The sequence below is a fragment of the Hemiscyllium ocellatum genome, chromosome 5 (assembly GCF_020745735.1).
Source record: "Hemiscyllium ocellatum isolate sHemOce1 chromosome 5, sHemOce1.pat.X.cur, whole genome shotgun sequence".
Taxonomy (NCBI): domain Eukaryota; kingdom Metazoa; phylum Chordata; class Chondrichthyes; order Orectolobiformes; family Hemiscylliidae; genus Hemiscyllium; species Hemiscyllium ocellatum.
Genome location: NC_083405.1, coordinates 75,588,471 through 75,608,321, shown reverse-complemented (window position 1 = coordinate 75,608,321; position 19,851 = coordinate 75,588,471). Strand labels below are relative to the sequence as shown.

The 19,851-nt window shown below is 42.3% G+C and overlaps 1 protein-coding gene across 1 annotated transcript in view; it reads left to right on the top strand.

Moving 5' to 3' along the window:
* The first annotated feature begins 307 nt into the window (after positions 1-307).
* The window catches only part of vopp1b (VOPP1 WW domain binding protein b), a 66,387-nt gene continuing 46,843 nt past the window's right edge, over positions 308-19,851 (top strand). The window contains exon 1 of the mRNA XM_060825504.1: positions 308-480. Coding sequence (XP_060681487.1) covers positions 421-480 — 60 coding nt within the window. The 5' untranslated portion in view covers positions 308-420. The remainder of the gene's footprint in view (positions 481-19,851) is intronic.

The following is a 19,851-nucleotide window of genomic DNA, read 5'->3' as shown; positions in this document are numbered from 1 at the left end:
AAATCCAAACGACGACGCCTCCTGTTTTAAAGTGTCAGCTTTGGTCTCTAAAGGTGGCTCACAGCCATCTTCTCAAAGACAACAACAATCCGGTTTTGCCTCAGGTCTCAGTAAATAATTGTTGAACAAAAAATCGTAATTGAGTACCCATTTGCATCCTGTCATTGGCCTTTTTTTCCGCTCACAGTCAGCCGCTGTTGTACTGAGCTGGGATTATTCACTTCCACTTTGACGCGGAGACAGCTGCGCTCAGCTCGACCGTTGGTCGGGGACGCGGAGCGCGGCCCCAAGCGGCTGGAGCCTGTGATTGGACAATACCGGGGAAGCTCGTCCCCGCAGCTGCGTTCGAGGCTCCGCTCGTTGGCGATGGCAAGTCGCTGAACTGGTCCCGCAGCTCTCAGCAGCAGCAGTACCAGCACCATGTTCCGGAGACCCAGGCCGAGCTCGGTGATCAGCTGTTTGATCCTTTTGTACTTCGAGGTGAGAATGAGTCGTGGATCCCACCCGGGAGAGGACAGATAAACTGAGCTCGAGAATCCCGAACTTTGAAATCCTGGGGCCGTTAACCGGTGTTTTTTTTTGGGGGGGCGGGTTGGGAGGTGTTGCCCGGGCTAATGTCTGGGGATGAGGGCAGCCCCGGGCTAAAAATCTGGAGATTGGGGGATGGGTGCCCGGGCTATGCTCTGGGGCGGGGGATGGTGTGTCAGGGCTGTGCCTGGGGAAGGCGGAGGTGTTGCTAGTGTTTCTGTGGGTATTGCTCTAAGGAAGGATGGTAGTGTGCCCGGGCTATCCTCTGGTTGAGGGTGGCAGTGTGCCCAGGCTATGCCCTGGGGTGGGGTGGTAGTGTGCCTGGGCTGTACCCTGGTGCAGGGTGGTGCCTGGGCTGTGCCATGGGCCAGGGTGGTAATGTGCCTGGGCTGGAGTGGTAGTGTGCCTGGGACATGCCCTGTGATGGGGTGGTAGTGTGCCTGGGCTACGGTCTGGGCCAGGGTGGTAGTGTGCCTGGGCTATATCCCTGGTGCAGAGTGGTAGTGTGCCTGGGCTATATCCCTAGGGCAGGGTGGTAGTGTGCCTGGGCTATATCCCTGGCGCAGGGTGGTAGTGTGCCTGGGCTATATCCCTGGCGCAGGGTGGTAGTGTGCCTGGGCTATATCCCTGGCGCAGGGTGGTACTGTGCCTGGGCTATATCCCTGGCGCAGGGTGGTAGTGTGCCTGGGCTATATCCCTGGCGCAGGGTGGTAGTGTGCCTGAGCTCTGCCCTGGGGCAGGATTGTAATGTGCCTTGGCTATGCCCTGGGGCAAGGTGGTAGTGTGTCTGGGCTGTACCCTGGGGCAGGGTGGTAGTGTATCCGGCCAAGCCCTGGGGTGGGGTGGGGGGGAGTAGTATGTGTATCTGGGCTATCCTCTGAGGAGGGATGGTAGTGTACTTGGGCTATGCTCTGGGGCAGGGTGGGAGTGTGCCCGAGCACACTACTTTGGGGTGAGGTGTCGTGTGTGTGTGTCTGGGCTATGCTCTGAGGAGGGATGGTACTGTGCCCAGGCTATGCTCTTGGGGTGAATGGTTGTGTGTTTGGGCTATGCCCTGGGGTAGGGTGCTAGTGTGCCCGGGCTATGGTCTGGAGTGGGGTGGTATTGTGCCTGTGCTATGCCCTTGAGCGGGGTGTGTGCCAGAGTTATGCTTCGGGGGAGTAAAGGCACAGAAAGGTGAATGGTCTGAACAGGGGTGGAGGTGCCCATGTTGGCCCAGGCATAACTTGAGCCGTTCTGAACTGACTGAGACCATTGCCACCATCAGAGCTGGCAGATCGGAGGGAAGGTGAATGAGTACTGTCCACTTGCATTTGAACCTAAAATGCACTCACTGTGTAAAGAATTGTGCTAGATAAACTCCGGTAGGTGCCGTTTCTCAATAGTCTCCTTTTTTTCCTGCTTTCGGAATGCTGTTCTGTGAAGTCAGAAGGTTTAGGAAAAGATTTATAGATGGTGATGAGTTAAGTGATTAACTGTCTTAGCCTTCATAGTCAGAGTCAAAATCTCTTCTTTTTAAATAGTTCAAGTACTGTCAATATGTATGTTTCTTGAATTTTATGGTACAGGCTCCATAAATACAGTTTTATGTGGAAGTTATCCAATGTTGCCATGAACCACGAAAACCCATCTCCTAGCGGGTTTGGGTTCGCCTTGACTGTATTCCCTGGAATATTGAGTGGTAATCTAATTTGAAGTTCTTAACATTTTAATATATTGAAGAGAATCTAACTCTTCAATTACACAGTTGCTTGATTATGTAAACTGTAAATTATGTACACTGATCATAGGGCAAAAGGTTAAGGTATAATTTATTCTTCAAACATACAACTCCACCCCTTAAAACATGACTACAAAATAGGTATTTAAGATCCTGTGTAATTGCAGTAGGTTGGACAGAAACTTTCCTTGTCTGGTCCTTGTAAAAGTTGGCAGCCCCTTCATATCTTGAAAGATATGTTTTTAGGGAAGTTCTTGTTGTATGTATGGTTGTCATGTTTTCCATTCATTTCCTTTTTTTATAACATTGCTTAAAACTGACTTCTTGTGACCAAGCTTTTCGTCATCTATCTTGATGTCTGCTTGCAAGTCTCATGGTCATACTCTGTTTTCTTATGCTGTTGTGGTGTCTATATATTAATTAAGTTAAGGTGCTTTATAAATATGTTTTTTGGCCACCAGTAATTGGAATTAATTATTAAAACATACTGTGAAGTAAATCTTAGGATTTCCTAGTTGGTATGGGTCAGATAGTTGTTTTAATCCCTTGAACCATGAGGCAATTTTGAAACTATTTTTTTCCTCAATAGATAGACATGTGTTTACAATTTTTTAAAAATCCTCATTTTGAGGGTGCCTCAAAGACAAAATATGCTGAGACAGCTAACACCCAAGACCTATCGTTCACTTTGGAGAACTGTGGTTAGCAAATGGAAAAGCATCATGGTTCATGCTTTTGGTTAGTATTCAGTGACAACTGTTGCAAGTATGCAAGAGCAGACTTCCAACAATGTACTCCATAAGCAGGCTTTTGGGAATCTTATATTTATAATGGCTACTTGATTGAAATTGAGCTTTCACAATATTGCTACTGTTCATCTTCTGGTGGCAGAGAACGATTTGTTTAAAACACCTTGCTGAGTTTCAGGAAATCGTCTTGTAGATCATGTGTCCTTCCTTACCCAAGTGATTGTCGAGGATGGATATTGAATACATTTTTAAGGTCCTCTGATCAAATGAACTGCTTTGACCTTTGAGTTTTGCTACTCATGGAGCTAAGCAAGTTTGTGGTTATTCTGATTCATCTTTGAATTGTAGAAGTCCAGAGTTGAGCTGTTTTGTTCTTTGAGCTGCAGTAGTGCCTAGATTCTGGTCATAAAATTACGTCTCGTATTTGGAATTTACAATATTGGTCCAATTGAAGTTTGGGGGAAATGAATGAGTTTTCTCTTGCTCAAGATCGTGTGCTTTCACTGCCACTGACCAAATTGTCTGCCCAAGATGGCTGTTATTCTCGAATTAGAGTTTAAAGAGTTAAATTATGAAGGCAGATTGAATAGTGACTGTATTCCCTGGAATATTGAGTGATAATCTAATTTGAGGTTCTTAATATTTTAAGATATGATAAGATGAAGTCAGATAAGTCATTTGTTCTGTGTAGAGTGTGGTAATCAAGAACAAATGGACATCATTCTAAAATTAGTTAGGCCATTTAGGAGTTAAGTTAGAATGTAATTTTTCAGAAAGCAAATAGGAATTTGAGATTCCCTCCACAAAGGATTGTTGATTGCCAAGATAGATTTTTGAGAGGCAAGAATCTGGATGGGTGTAGAGCAAAGCCAGAAAGATGGTATTGCAGAATTGTATGAGGGGCTAAAAGTCTGTTGCTGTTCCATATGTTCCCAGTATTGATGTTTGCTGGTGTGGTCCATTTCATTATTGTAGGAATCTTGAGTGGAGTTCAACACCTAAAGTCATCAATGAACAATCCCAATCATATAACAACCACCACAAGAACCATCAGAAGGTTGTATGGCTTAGTTGGAAACTCCTGTAGAAATGATCAGGCTGTAATTTTTAACTTCCAGTAACAATAATCCTTCTTTGTGGGTTGTGATTCTAGCTGTTGAAGTGTGTTGCTGTCTATCTCTTGTGACTTTAATTTTCTTTCCATTCTTTGCTGCCTTACTTGATCAAAAGTTGTCTTGGTTGCATATCTGTCCTCAGATATTGAGTCTTAGCTTCATATCTAAATCAATAACATGGTAAGATTTGTAGTCAAGTGCTACTGCTGGAAGCCAAACTGAGCATTGGAGAATAGATTTTTTTCATAAATCTGTGTTGCTAAAGGCAGTTGATGAATGCTTCCATCACTTTGCTGTTTGGGGAGAAGAACTTTTTGATCTTGTTAGGTTTTAATTATTTTGTGGATACAACTATCTGGACTACATTCCACATTGTTGGTGAGGTCGCGATGTCATAGCATTATTGAAACAGATTCTTGCTTGGTATTCAACTGGACAGTTTTCAGGGCCCATGGCCTCCAATGTCCATTGCATTCAGCTACTTAATGTCACAAAGTAAATCCAGTTGACTGATTGTGATGGACATCCTTGAAAAGGCTATGTCGGATCACCTGTCTCATATATTTGTCTGCAGATGTAAAATCAATAATTCAAGCATAGCAAGGCCGATGATCTGCCTGAACCGCTAATATGATCTGAGCTGTCCGCTGAATTACTGGGGAACAGTGATGGATAAGAGCCCAAAAACACGATTTTCAACCGTACTGGCAATGAAAAAATTATGGTGTCAGGGAAATAATTAGTCAGTTTCCTGCTTTTGACAGCATAGCTATCGAACAGTTCTTGATGGAAGTGTTGTCCATTATATGATGTCTGTACCACTATCTGTATCATCAATAAACCAGTGAAATTTTCCCAAAAGTAAATCAGTCTTCAAAGGATCCTGAAGGTAGGGTAAATGATAAATAGAAAATTAAAAATCACACAACACCAGGTTATAATCCAGCAGGTTTATTTGGAAGTATTAGCTTTCTGATGAAAGTTAGAAAGATGAAAACTAGTTACCTAGTGAAGGAGCAGTGCTCTGAAAGCTAGTGCTTCCAAATAAACCTGGTGTTGTGTGGCTTTTAACCTTGTCCACCCCAGTCCAACACTCGCACCTCCGCATAATGAATAAAAAGTTCCAGTTGTAATTTGAATATTAGCACTTTGGATTCATTTTAGACTAAAGAGTGGAAATACATGGAACAAGTACTCATTAAAGTAACTTTGAGATCATGGACAGGATTTCATGGTCACAGGAATGTGCTGGCAGACGGCAAGCTGGTTTGAAGTCTGTCTACTTCAATGCCAGCAGTATCCGAAATAAGGTAGGTGAGCTTGCAGTATGCATAGGTACCTGGGACTTCAATGTTGTGGCCATTTCGGAGACATGGATAAAGCAGCATCAGGAATGGATGTTGCAGGTTCCAGGATTTAGATCTTGCATTAAGAACAGGGAAGGAGGTAAAAGAGGGGAGGTGTGGCCTTGTTAATCAAGGACAGTATAACGATAGTTGAAAGAACTTTTGACGGGAACTCATCCACTGAGGTGGTATGGGCTGAGGTTTGAAACAGGAAAGGCGAGGTCACGCTGCTGGGAGTTTTTTTACAGGCCTCTGCAGAGTTCCAGAGATGTAGAGGAGAGGATCAGCAAAATGATTCTGGGTAGGAGTGAAAGGAACAGGGTGGTCACTATCGGGGACTTCAACTTTCCAACATTGACTGGAAATGCTATAACTCTAGTACGTTGGATGGATCAGTTTTTGTCCAATGTGTGCATGAGGGTTTCCTGACATAGTGTGTCGAAGGGCCGACAAGAGGGGAGGCCACAATGGATCTGGTGCTTGATAATGAACCAGGCCAGGCGTTTGATTTAGTTGTAGATGAGCACTTTGGAGAGAGAGAGGCCATAATTCGGTTACGTTTAGTTTACAATGGGAAGGGATAGGTACATGCCACAGGGCAAGAATTATAGATGGGGGAAGGGCAATTACAGTGCGATTAGGCAAGACTTAGGATTCTTAGAATGGGGAAGCAAAATGCAGGGATGGGCTCAATCGAAATATGGAACTGGTTAAAGGAACAGATATTGCATGTCCTTGATAGGTATGTCTCTGTCAGGCAGGGAGGAAGTGATAAGCAGAAGAAAGAGGCTTATGTGACGCTTAGACAAGATCGTTCAGATGAGGCAATGGAGAGTTACAGATGAGCTAGGAAGGATTTAAAAAGAGAGTTAAGAAGAGCAATGAGAGGACGTAGCAGTCTTTTGCAGGTAGAATTAAGGAGAACCCAAAAGCTTTTTATAGGTATGTGAGGAATAAAAGGATGACTAGGGTAGGAATCGGGCCAGTGAAAGACAGAATTGGGATGTTGTGTGTGGACCCTGTGGAAATCTGAGAGCTGCTAAATGAATATTTCTCATTGGTTTTCACTCAGGAAAAGGCGAATATTGTAGAGGAGAACGAGATATGGGATATTAGACTAGAAACGATCGACGTTAGTAAGGAAGAGGTGTTATCAATTCTAGAAGGAGTGAAATTAGATAAGTACCCTGGGCCAGATGGGATTTATCTGAGGATTCTCTTAGAAGCTAGGAAGGTGATGTTGGTGCCTTTTGCCTTGATCTTTGAATTGTCATTGTCTACAGGTTTAGTACCAGAGGCCTGGAGGATTGCAAATGTGCCCTTGTTCGAGAAGGTCAGTAGAGATGATCCAGGTAATTATAGACCAGTGAGCCTTACGTCTGGTTGTAGGAAAAGTTTTGGAAAGGATTAGAAGAGACAGGATTTATAATCATCAAGCAAGTAACAATTTGATTGCAGATGGTCAACATAGTTTCGTCAAAGGCAGGTCGTGTCTCACAAACCTCATTGAGTTTTTTGAGAAGGTGACCAAGCATGTAGATGAGGAAAGGGCAGTTGACATGGTGTACATGGACTTTAGTAAAGCCTTTGATAAGGTTCCACATGGTAGGCTGTTGGAGAAAATGCAGAGGCATGGAATCGAGGGTGATATAGCAGTTTGGATTAGAAACTGGCTTCGGTGGTTGATGGAAAATACGCAGCCTGAGTCCAGTTACTGGTGGTGTGCCACAAGGACCTGCTTTGGGACCACTGCTGTTTGTCATTCTTATAAATGACTTGGACATAGGCATAGGTGGATGGGTTAGTAAGTTTGCAGATGACACTAAAGTCGGTGGAGTCGTGGACAGTGTGGAAGAATGTTGCAGATTGCAAGGGGACTTGGATAAACTGCAGAATTGGGCTGAGAGGTAGCAAATAGAATTCAATGCAGATAAATGTGAGGTGATTCACTTTGGGAAGAATAACAGGAAGGCAGAATACTGGTTCAATGGAAAGATTCTTAGTAGTGTGGGTGTGCAGAGGGATCTTGGAGTCCATGTGCATAGATCTCTGAAAGTTGCCACCCAGGTTAATAGTGCTGTTAAGAAGGCATACGGAGTGTTAGGTTTTATTGCTAGATGGATTGAGATCCAGAGTCGTAATGTCAAGCTGCAACTATACAAAACACTAGTGCAGCCCGCACGAAATATTATGAGCAGTTCTGGTCACCCTATTACAGGAAGGATGTGGAAGCATTGGAACAGGTGCAGAGGAGATTTACCAGGATGTTGTCTGGTCTGGAAGGAAGGTCTTAGGAGGAAAGGCTGAGAGATGTGGGTCTGTTCTCATTGGAAAGAAGAAGGCTAAGAGGGGATTTGCTAGAGATATACAAGATGATAAGAGAATTAGATAGGGTAGACAGTGAAAGTCTTTTTCCTGGGATGACGACGTCAGCTTGTATGAGGGGGCATAGCTACAAATTGAGGGAGGGTGGATTTAAGACCGATTTCAGAGTCAGGTTCTTAGAGTAGTAAGAGCATGGTATGCCCTGCCTGCCAATGTAGTTAACTCAGCCAAATTAGGGGCATTTAAACAATCCTTGGATAAGCATGTGGATGATGATGGGATAATGGAGGGGTGTGGGCTTAGATTAGTTCACAGGTCGGTGCAACATCGAGGACCGAAGGATCTGTTCTGCGCTGTATTGTTCTGTGTGTTCAGGCTTTGCCACTTGAAGTACATGTTAACTGAAAGCCAGCATTGGTTTACAGTAGGTAAATTGTGTTTGACTAAATTGGAATTCTTTGAAGAGGATAATTTTGTTGATACTGTGTATACAGACTTTAAGGACTTGATAATGCCCACATAATGAAAAAGATTAAAGGACTTGGATTAAAAGCACTGGCAGTTTGGGTATGAAATTAGGAAACGGAAAACAAAGAGAGGTGGTGAAACTTTGACAGTCAGATTTCAGAGCACTATGCAGTAATGTTTCCCAAGGGTTACTGCTCTTTAATACAAATAACCTGGACTTGGGTATGCAGATTAAAAACAGTGAGGATAGTGGAGGATGGTAAAATGGGCAGACAGTTACATGACAAAGAAATCTGATCTTGAATGCACAGTTTGAAAAGATATGGAGAACCTTTGAAAAAAAAGAACAGGAAATGACACAACCACAGAAATGACATCCCAGACCCAAGGAAACCAAAATAAATAAATAGAAAGCGGGCCATAATGATGTATGGTGACGAAACATCTAAAAATGAACCTTCCAGCTCAGCAAGCAAACTTACATCCAGAGCCTCCACCTGAGCTACAAATCTTCTCCAAACTCATGAGCTGTCCGTATATTTCCTGTTTCCACAATGCAAACTGTACCTGTTGCAACTGCATAGTGAAAAATAATGTGGGTCAACTTGCATCAAAACCAAGGGATATGCCTACTGTGATTTTTTTTTCATGTGTAATCCAGTTCCACGTGCTTACTGGATTACTGTTCTGGAGCATTCTTTGGTTATGGCAAATTTGTTAGACTTTTGACACTCCAGTACTTTTCCTCTATGCATTTCATAAGGTGTTGCATTTCTTGCAACAGTGCAAAGCGGTTTTTCCATTGGTGCAATTGATGCTGTATGAGAGATTTCCCCTCTCCATTGTTGCAAAATCATAAAAATGTCATTTTAAGTATGCAGTTCTGTTAAAGGATATTGCAGCAGTTAAATTCAGCAATCTTGTCCTGGTTTTGACTCGAACAATGCAAAGCCAAAATTTGGAATATTTTAGGTAATCAAATTAACTTTTTAAATTCTGAAGTCTGCATTACAATGTCTTAGTTTAAAACATGTCAATTGAAGGCAGCACTTCTATCAGTATGTATAAATACAATACTCAAACCTAGCTTAACATTCTGTAGAAAATGGTTTGGGTGGGTATATAACTGCATTGTCTCTTGCACCGTTTGCAGAAACACAAGATATTTGTGCTTCAGTCTTTTATGCTGTCTAAAACATAAAAAGAATCAAACTAAGTTCTCTGTCTCCAGTCATGAATGACCTTCCATCTATTTTGTTTTTAGCCCCTGCTGCCTGACATATAAGCTTCAGATTTCCCAGTGACATAAATTATTAATACTGCTTTATGGTCAGCCATTCTGAGGCAAGCATGAACGCACTTTAATTTATCCCTCTCCCAATTTCAACTCCATCTTCAGCTGCATGTCCGAATGAAAATTATATGCTGGTATCAAATGAATTGCTGTCAGCTTCTGAGACCGAAACTTGAACTATGCGTATTTGAAGCTAACAACTTCATTGTAATACAAATGTTGATAAGGTGCTGAGATGAATGATGTGCAGGAAGGTGGAAAATAATAGATACCTGGACTTGAATTGCAAGATTGTAATTTGAAACATTCAGATGTTGTCTTTATGTGAGATGAGATTGACTTTATAATCAACTTGCTCTAGTTTATAATTTGCACTATAGTATTTCAACTGTACATAGATGGCAAGTTATTTATCTTTCATTTTTAATAGTTGTGATTTGTCGCGTGATGTTTGAAAAAAGAAACTAAGTCTTGCAACTTGTCTGCTGCACTTGCATGTTATAACTCCACCTCCATATGGCAGCTGTTACCAAACTTAGTTAAAAAGTTGTATTCAGTCTCGTCAGTTTTACTACCAATTGCAGTTGTGGCATTATAAGTCAGAGTGAAAATTTTACATGTAATGGTTTTGATTGTGTAAATAATCAGTATTTGGTTCGTGGTTCTGACATTTCAAAAGAATAATAAGATTTCATGAGAATAACAGTGAAGTTTGATACAGGGGTGATTTGCTGATGCACCCAGCCTCCTTGTTCATGAATATATGAGTATGTCATGTATAAATTAGAATATGATATATAATGCAGACAATGCATAACTCCCAAATTGTTTAGTACACTGTATAAGCAGATTAAGTAATAGTCATTGTCATACAGCATCGGATGGTCCTTTGGCTCACCATGCCTATGCCAACCAACAAACACTAAACTACACTAATCCCATTTATCTGCACTTAGTCCATAGCCTCCAGCGTTTTAAGTACACATCGAGATGTTTCTTAAATGTTGTAAGAGTTCTGAGGTAGTACATTCCATATATCTGCTACCCTCTAGGTGAAATATATTTTTCTGTGATCTCCTCTAAACCACTTGCTCCTGACCTTAAATGTATGTTCCTCATAATCTACTCATAAAGTGAGACAAAAGATGCAGATGCTGGAGTCCAAAGTAGACAAGCAGGAGGCTGGAAGAACCCAGCAGGCCAGGCAGCATCAGGAGGTGGAGAAGTCAACGTTTCGGGTATAACCCTTCTCCAAGGTTGACTGCTCCACTACCTGATGCTGTCTGGCCTACTGTGTTCTTCCAGCCGCCTGCTTGTCTACTACTCTCATAACTTGCAGACTCCATCAGATATCCCCTCAGCCTCTACTGCTCCAAGGAAACAAACCTAGGGGGTGTCTCCTTTCCTCATGACTGAGACTTTTCATCATGGACGACATCCTGGAGAATCTCCTCTGCACCCTCTCCACTGCAATCACATTCTTCTGATAGTGTGGCGACCAGAACTGCACACACTATCCCATCTGTGGCCGAAACAATGTTTTATGAAGGTGTTACAAGAAGGCAACCTGCCTTTACCGCTACCTATACTGACATCTTCAGGTATGTATGGACTTGTACACCAAAGCTCCTTTTGTTCCTTAGTTACAGCAGTTCTTGATGTTGCAACATTTTAACTCTCAGCACCTATTATCAAAAATGAAACATCTTCCCTGTGAGTAAAAGCTTGACAAATATACATGGATACAGAACAGAGATGGGGAGAGATTCTGCCACAGAGCAGATGGCGAAAATGTCATGTGGAATCAAATTCATGTCTGGTTAGTTGAGGTGGGAAATCAAAACATTTTTCTGCAATCAAAATCAAAAGAGAAATGTTTATGTGGACTTTTCTTCTGAGGGAAGTTAACGGAATGATTGTTTAATTTGTTGAATGTAATTTTAAAGTATTCATTAGGAGGGTGATGTTCTTAAGTAGAATTTTTTCAAAGTTGGGTCATTTGAGTAGTTTACTCCAACTTAGAACTTTATAACTTGGTACCTTCAATGCCTTTCTGGGACATTGGGAGATTCTGTGAAGTCATGGTAAACTGCTGCCTTTGTATCCAAATGTGAATACTTTTGACATTTTCAGTAAAACAATCTGAGCATTCCTTTGATTTCCGATAATCAAACCACTGAAGCTCACTGTCGAGTGAACTTCAAAACAGGTCACATCCATTCCGTCATTTATTGTAAATTTAAAGGTACAGTTCAAAACCTGACTATCTTATTAAACTCAGGGAGAAGTAGAATCAACAGAACAGACTTTATTGATGCTTTGGTATACAAGTTCATACATTCCTGAAGGTGTCAGTACAGGTGGCTGGATTTGAGTAAAGCACCTAGAAATGTCACTTGAAGCTAATGCTGTACTCTAAAGCAGAGATACTGGAACCCATTAAAAGTTGGTAGCTGAGGGGATCCAAGATGGTGGCGATCTAGGAAAATTGCGCTGCAGGTCGTGGAGTCCCAGGAAACTGTGAAACACCAACTTACCTTGGTTTTTACCATCCAGGGATGCCGAAGAAGGGAGGAGGAGTGTCCGAGGCCGGGCCCGCGGCCCAGCCTGCAGGATCCTAGGACTCAATTTCTTACCAGGCCCTGGTGAAGGAGTTTGCAAAATCTCACGAGATGTAGGGTCAGCAGATAGAGATCGGGGTCAGCTTCTCCTCTATCATGCTGCAGAAGCATGAAAAGCAGATAGAAGTCCTGGAAAAAAGGACAGATGAGGTAGAACCTGATACTGGTTCCTCCAAGGATTGGATCCAAGCCCTGGAGACGCAGGTCCATAATTTGTTTGATTAAGTTGATGACTCAAGAACAGGGGCAGGACAAAAATATTTGGGTCATCGGTCTGCCGGAGGCCAAGGAAGGTGAGTGGCCGGTGGAATCAACTGAGGACTGGTTGCCGAAATTCCTTAACTTGGAGGCTGGAATGAGAGGCTTGAAGATTGAAAGGGCTCACCAGGTCACCGTGCAGAGGTCAAGTCTGGATCAGCGTCCTCATCCTGTCTTGATGCGGTTTCATCATTATAGAGATAAAGAGAGAATCATGGAAGCTTCCTGAATCCAGGGGAAGGATCTTAAAGCCTAGTTTACGAGGGTACTAAGATCATGTTCTTTCAGGACTTCCCAGCTGCAGTGATCCAGAAAAGAAAATCCTATGACAGTGTCAAGGATTGTGATCCGGTATTCTCCGAGGTATCCAGCAGTGCTTCGGACAACCTTAGATACATCTCTTTGACACGTTGGAAAAGGCAAGCGACTTTGTGGACAAATTAACTTGATGTAAACAATTTAGTATGTACAAATTGTAGTGTTGCTTGGCTATACCTTTGTTTTTTCGTTTTTAGAAAAGAGGAGGTCCAGTTGGGGATTTCTGTTCCAATCTTTTTTATTGATAATACTCTGGTCTAAACTATGTTTGGCAGTGGTTGAGATGTGTACTTTCGATTTCAAAATTAAGTTATACCAAAGGGGTACTTACCCTTTTTATTCAAAATTTCTTTATTCGCATTGCTATTCCATGGTGTATTTTCTTTCTTTTCTGCTTGTGTTTGTGATGCAGCTCCAGCTAGGAGGAGGGAAAATGGTTGGAATGGCTGGATGCCTAATTATGGACAGTTTATGCCCGGTTTAGGTATTAGCAATGGGCTGCAGTATTAGCAACAGGATAGGAAGTTGGGTTTTTTGGATTAGATTAGACTTACAGTGTGGAAACAGGCCCTTCGGCCCAACAAGTCCACACCGACCCGCCGAAGCGCAACCCACCCATACCCCTACATTTACCCCTAACCTAACACTACGGACAATTTAGCATGGCCAATTCACCTGACCCACACATCTTTGGACTGTGGGAGGAAACCGGAGCACCCGGAGGAAACCCACGCAGACACAGGGAGAACGTGCAAACTCCACACAGTCAGTCGCCTGAGTCGGGAATTGAACCCGGGTCTCAGGCGCTGTGAGGCAGCAGTGCTAACCACTGTGCCACCGTGCCGCCCACTAATGTGATGTTTTGTGATGGGTAGTTGCCCCCTTTGGGCAGGAGGTGAGTTCCCCTATTTAGCGCCATTGGTGCTTTATATGTTGGTTTTGTTTTTGGCTTTTGTTGTATATAATCTTTGATAGCTTTGTAGGTTTGTTAACTATTGTGGTTTTAGTTTTTGTAGTTTTTATGTTCAATGGATCTTGTGACACTAAGGCTTAGCAATTTGTGGTTCGAGTTCCTCCTGTCTGGAATCTAAATGTTACTGCAGGAGGTTATGGCTCATGACTTGATTAAATGGTGTACCTGGAACATCAAGCAAGTCACTCACCAATTAAAAGGAAAAAGGTCCTTTGAGTCTTAGAAAGGTAAAGGTGGATATTGCCTTGTTACAGGAGACACACTTGGATGATAGAGAACATTTGAAACTACAGAATGGCTTCGATCGGGTTTACTTTTCATCTTTTAATACCAGAAGTAAGGGAGTGGCTGTATTAGTTAGGAAGAATCTCCCATTTAAGTTACTAGAAATTGTAAAAGACACGCAAGGGAGGTTTGTAATTCTCAAAGCTCTGATAAACTGCGAAGGATATAGCGTTTGAAATGTTTATTGCCCTCCGACTCAGCCCCTCAAAGTTCTGGTAGATGCGTATTCTAATTTGATCAGTTTCAAGTCCCGGCACATCATTATTGGGGGCAATTTTAATTTCTCATGGATCCCACAGTAGACAGGCTGCCCAAAGACCCCCCGCTATCCTCTCTACAAACTAAACAATTAGTGGATATGTGTGTGTGGAGTTAGGGTTGGTGGATGTCACGAGCCATCTCTACCCTACAGGCAGGGATTCTACATTTTTTTTCCAATCCGCACAGATGTCAAACCAGGATTGATTTTTTGCTGACCCCTTCGGCAACCTTGGTGGCATCTGTACGATTGGTCTTATTACCATCTCCGATCATGCTCCAGTATGCCTGTTGGTTAAGATTGAGGATGTTACAATGGGCCCAAGGCACTGGCGAATGGATCCCATTATCCTTAAGGATAATAAGTTTGTGGAGTACTTCCCTAGGGAATTTCGGGCGTTCCTAGACATTTACTCAGGTTCAGTTAGTAACCTATCCGTCCTTTGGGAAACAGCCAAAGCCTATGCCGAGGGTTAGTTATTTCCTACTCTGCCAGTAGGAAGCAGCAGAAGGGCGAGCAGCAACGTCTCCTCGAAGCATGGTTGAAGACAGCCGAGAAGGCTTACTTTGACAGGCTTTCAATGTTCAAACTACAGAGGCTTACAGCGCTGCAGTCTGCATTGAATTCCGTGCTTTCTCAGACAGCAAAGAAAGAGCTTTCTTTCACAAAGTAAAGGTTATATGAGCATGGTGACTAGCCAGGCAAGTACTGAGCATATCTCGCCAGGAAAAGGAACACCTCTCAAGCCATCACGTCGACAAGGGAAGGATCTGAGAACCTAACGTGTGATTCCGAAAAGATAATATGGCATGCCAGGATTTTACTCTATACTAATCTGAGGATTGTGAGGCGGGGCGGGCCAAGATGGAGTCTTTTTTTCAAGGATCTGGAGCTCATGGCGTGACTCCCGAGCAAAAGTCTTTTCTCAATGCCCCCTTATTAGAGCAAGAGGTGCAGGTGGCTGTGAAACAGCTTTAGCGTGGAAAGGCACCCGGTCCTGCAGGACTTGCCAGCGAATTCTGTAAGGAATTTATAAACATGTTGAGCATCAGGCCTGACAATATGTTTGATGACTAACAGTCATGATTGTCTCCCGCTATCTCTGATTCAGGCCAATATTTTGCTTATTCTTAAAAAAGGGAAGGTCCCAGAGGACTTGTTTTGTACAGCCCCATTTCACTCTTAAATGTGGACTTCTAAGACTGTTGCGTTAAGGCTGGAGACTGTTACACCTGCTACTGTTAAAGAGCTGAAAATGTGTTGCTGGTTAAAGCACAGCAGGTTAGGCAGCATCCAAGGATTAGGAAATTTGACGTTTCAGGCATAAGCCCTTCATCAGGAATGAGGAGAGTGTGCCAAGCAGGCTAAGATAAAAGGTAGGGAAGAGGGACTTGGGGGAGGGGCGATGGAGATGTGATAGGTGGAAGGAGGTCAAGGTGAGGGTGATAGGCCGGAGTGGGGTGGGGGCGGAGAGGTCAGGAAGAAGATTGCAGGTTAGGAGGGCGGTGCTGAGTTGAGGGAACCGACTGAGACAAGGTGGGGGGAGGGGAAATGAGGAAACTGGAGAAATCTGAGTTCATTCCTTGTGGTTGGAGGGTTCCCAGGCGGAAGATGAGGCGCTCCTTCTCCAGCCGTCATGTTGTTATGTTCTGCCGGTGGAGGAGTCCAAGGACCTGCATGTCCTCGGTGGAGTGGGAGGGAGAGTTAAAGGGTTGAGCCACGGGGTGGTTGGGTTGGTTGGTCCGGGCGTCCCAGAGGTGTTCTCTGAAGCGTTCCGCAAGTAAGCGGCCCGTCTCCCCAATATAGAGGAGGCCACATCGGGTGCAGCGGATGCAATAGATGATGTGTGTGGAGGTACAGGTGAACTTGTGGTGGATATGGAAGGATCCCTTGGGGCCTTGGAGGGAAGTGAGGGAGGAGGTGTGGGCGCAAGTTTTACATTTCCTGCGGTTGCAGGGGAAGGTGCGTTAGCATGGAAATATGAACAATCTAACAGGGACCTCTTTCGTTTTTTTTCAGGTTAGGGATTTTATTCAAAAAAAGACTACACTTTTGACTGATCCCTACAAATCCGACATAAGGAGGAGGGTTCTCAATGCTAAGAGTACACTTTCTGTCAGCGCTTCATATCATCAATTGGGGGGGGGGGGGGGTGCGCCACTGAAGATGAGTTCGATCGACTCTGCAGGGTGTGGGGGAGAGAGCTAGGTGTTGAGGTCTCCTCGCAGACATGGGAAGATATTTGGGAAAACGCAAGAAAGATATCAATTTGCAATAGGACCCATGCCTTACATTTGAAGATTCTCCACAGGATCCACTTGGCTCTGGATCATCTGTCAAAATTTAGGACCATCTTCAACATTTCCCTAGTGCAAAGTTGATATGGGCACTCACACCAGTTTTCTCTGCTCCTGTGGTAGGCTTCAAACATACTTGAGCGCTGTGGCAGGTGCAATGGAGGATTTTGTGTGTAAGGGTGGAGAAGGACCCAATCTTTCCTCTTCTTGGCCTGCCCAGTGTGTTCACTGTAGATGCGCAGAAGAAAAAAACTTTTCAGCATCCTCATTTTCTGCGCACGAAAGAATATCTCGTTAGGTTGGGCATCCAAAAATCTTTCGGGTTGGCGGAAGATTGTTATGGAGTGTGTCCCCTTGGATTTTCTCTCAAGTATGGTACACCACAAGACTGAGAATTTCTATAAGACATAGTGGCCCTTTTTGGAATACCTGGACATATTTGTCTGCTATGCTGTCTAGCCATAGCGATTATGCTTTACAAGTTCAATATCCAGAGAGGGATACGAACTACGAACATATGAGTATGTGAAAACTAATGCTCTCGATATTTGCGAATGAGTGTTTTGTTTGGCTGAGCTGAGTTATTATTATTTATTAGTTTGTTGTTGGTTATTATTGATTTAGTTAAATAGTTAGTTGGAGTTTTTATTTTTTTTCTCTATACATATTTATACATTTGTCCATGAGGTTGGTTTGGGTTTTTTAACTTTTTTGGTGTTCTTTCTTCGTATTGTTTTAGATTGTATTGTAACATTGCAAAGTCTATTTTTCAATAAAAATATATTTTAAAAAATAAGTTGGTAGCTATTGAGACTGTTTGCTGAAAGTGTTGTAATTCAGTGGAAGGTGTGATATGTAAAAATGAGCAACATCTTCCTTCAGTTTACTGTATAACTAGCCAGTGATATTATTGTAATAAAACTTAAAAAGATACAGAGGAACATACAAATTACACCTAAAATGTGTAGTGATCACAACCTCCAATGTCTTCTGAGGCAGAGTTCCAAAGTTGTACAACCCACTGACAAAAAGATTTTCCTTCATTGCTCATCCAAAAGAGTGTCCCTAATTTAGAAACTTTGTGCCCATTTTGAACTCACCCAGAAAAATAATCAGCCTTTCCATACTCTTATCCAGACTATTCAGGATCTAGAATTGATATTCAGTCAAATCAACCCTCACTGTTCTGAGCTCCACCCAATCTAATTTTTCCTCAACTAAAACAACTTGCTCATTCTCTGAATCAATCTAGTAAACTTCTGAATTGCCTTACTACATTTACATTGGAGGCCAAAACTGTACATTGTATTTGCAATGTGTAACTAACAATGCCTATATAACTAAGCATAAGTTTTTTTTTTACTTTTATATTCACTTCCTCTCATCATAAAGTCGAACATCACAATAGCCTTCATGATTAAGTGCTGTCCCTGAACATTACCCTGTTATGATTCATGCTCTGGAGCACCTAGATTTCTCTGTACCTTGGAATTCCTGCAGTCATTCTCCATTTAAGTAATACTTTTTTAAACTTCCTTCCAAAGTGTACAATTCTCGTTTTCCCACAGAATTCTTCTTCAACTAGATTTTTGTCCACTTACTTAATAAGAATGCAAACCAATGGACAGGTAGATACATTGTCATATTTTCCACCTATCATTGTGTCATTTACAAAATTAACTGCCGTGCCGTTGATTCCTTTATCTAAGTTCTCGGTATGATTCATGTAAAGTTGCAGGCCCAGTAAAGACACCAGCAGGACACCATTTGTCAATCTTGTCTTTCTGCAAAAGACGAATTTAAGTGTGCTTCTTTTCTGCCAGCCAGTTAATCTTTCATCCATGCCATATTACCCCATATACCATGAGCTTCTGCTTTGTACAATATCCTTTTTTTGTGAAACCTTGTCAAATGCATTTGGAAACACAAGTACAGTTCATCAATAGATTTCCTTTTATCCATAGTACACGTTACTCCAAAGAACTCAATAAATTGTATAACTAAGGTTTCCTTTTCACAAAACCATGTTGACTTCCTGATTATGAAGAAGTTTTTCCAAATGCACAGTTTATAGCCTCCTTTAATGATCGATTCTAACACCTTCCCAACAACAAAGGTCGAGATGACTGGACTATAGTTTTCCTGTTTTCTCTCCCCTTCCTTTGTGAATAGATATGTTATATTTGCTTCTTTTCTAGCCTAATGGAGCCTTTCCAGGACATCTTGGAAAATGACCAGTAACACATCTATTAGTTTGTTAGTTTGCTCTTTTAAGACTCGAAGATCTAAAGATGAAGTCTTGCAGGACCCAGAGACTTGTCAACCCACAGCTCCATCAGTTTATTAGATACCACTTCACTAGTTATTATAATTTCACCACGTTTCTCTTTTTCTTCAGTGTCCTAATTTACATCTATTGCTGCAATCTTGTTTGTATCCTCTCGTGAAGACAGAAGCAAAATATTCATTTCATCTGCCATCTTCTCATTATCTACTATTTTCCCTAGTGAGAGGAAATACTATCTCCTATTTCCCACATAGAGGGCCAACATTCTCTTTATAGTTTTTAGACACCTGTTGAAACACTTACTGTCTCATGTATCTAGCTAGCTTGCTGTTATTCTAATTTATTTATCCTGATTGCCCTTTTAATCATTCTCTGCCATTCTCTGTATGACCAGTCACCTGACCTGCTGTTTGTGCAGTTATATACTTTTTCATTACTTTTGATGTTCTTATCTATTTAGCTAACCAGGAATGGTGTGTCTTTCACTTTGGAATTTTTCTTGAGGATAGGGGTGAATTTATTCTGGACACCTTGAAATATCTTTTTAAATGCTGTTCCCTGTTTGCCCATTCATATGTGTGCTATCTCAGCTTCTCTGCCCACGTGGTTACCTTGACTTAATGAAAGATACAAATATTTGACCCAGTCTTCACCCTTCAAACTGTATGTAAAATTCAATAATGTTATGTTGGCTGACACTTTGATTTCACAATAAAGGTAATTCTTTCATTAATCCTGTTCCATTACACAATACCAATTCCAGTGTACCCTGTTCTCTGTTTGGTTCAAGAGCGTGTTGTTTTCAGAAACTATCTCAACAGCATTCTGTGAACTCCTTGTCTAGACTAGTACAGTATTATCAATCAAATTTTTCCAGTTTCAGTTCCAAGGAAATCAGCTCGAATTATTGCTATTCCTTTATCATAGGCACCCAATACTACTACATGTTTATTTCATTTTATATTATGGTTACTATTGGGAGCCTATAAATCACTGTCTTGGGTGACT